Source organism: Penaeus monodon, chromosome 28, assembly GCF_015228065.2.
Source record: "Penaeus monodon isolate SGIC_2016 chromosome 28, NSTDA_Pmon_1, whole genome shotgun sequence".
In the NCBI taxonomy this organism is placed as follows: domain Eukaryota; kingdom Metazoa; phylum Arthropoda; class Malacostraca; order Decapoda; family Penaeidae; genus Penaeus; species Penaeus monodon.
Window position 1 is genome coordinate 25,793,419 of NC_051413.1, and position 238 is coordinate 25,793,656.

General features: G+C 52.1%; 1 protein-coding gene across 1 annotated transcript in view; it reads right to left on the reverse strand.

Annotated features, from left to right (window-relative positions):
• Positions 1 to 238, reverse strand: part of LOC119591119 — a 13,064-nt gene that overhangs the window by 2,101 nt on the left and 10,725 nt on the right. The window contains exon 3 of the mRNA XM_037939833.1: positions 2 to 154. Within this exon, the coding sequence (XP_037795761.1) occupies positions 2 to 154 (153 nt within the window). The remainder of the gene's footprint in view (position 1; positions 155 to 238) is intronic.

The following is a 238-nucleotide window of genomic DNA, read 5'->3' on the forward strand; positions in this document are numbered from 1 at the left end:
CTTCGCGAACGTTTCAAAGAGGACCTTGAAGACGGGTTCGCTCACAGCCTGAACCGAGGAGAGGACAGCTTGCGTGGCCTCAAGGCAGGTTGTCCAGGCGGTAATCAACGCGTCGCTAACGACCGTCAACACTTCCAGCATCTGTGCCGTTACCCTGCGTTAAGGTTGTGGTCAGTAAGTTCGGATTAACTGCCTGCTGATTGTAGTCTCATTCTGCCATCAGTAGGTATTGTATACA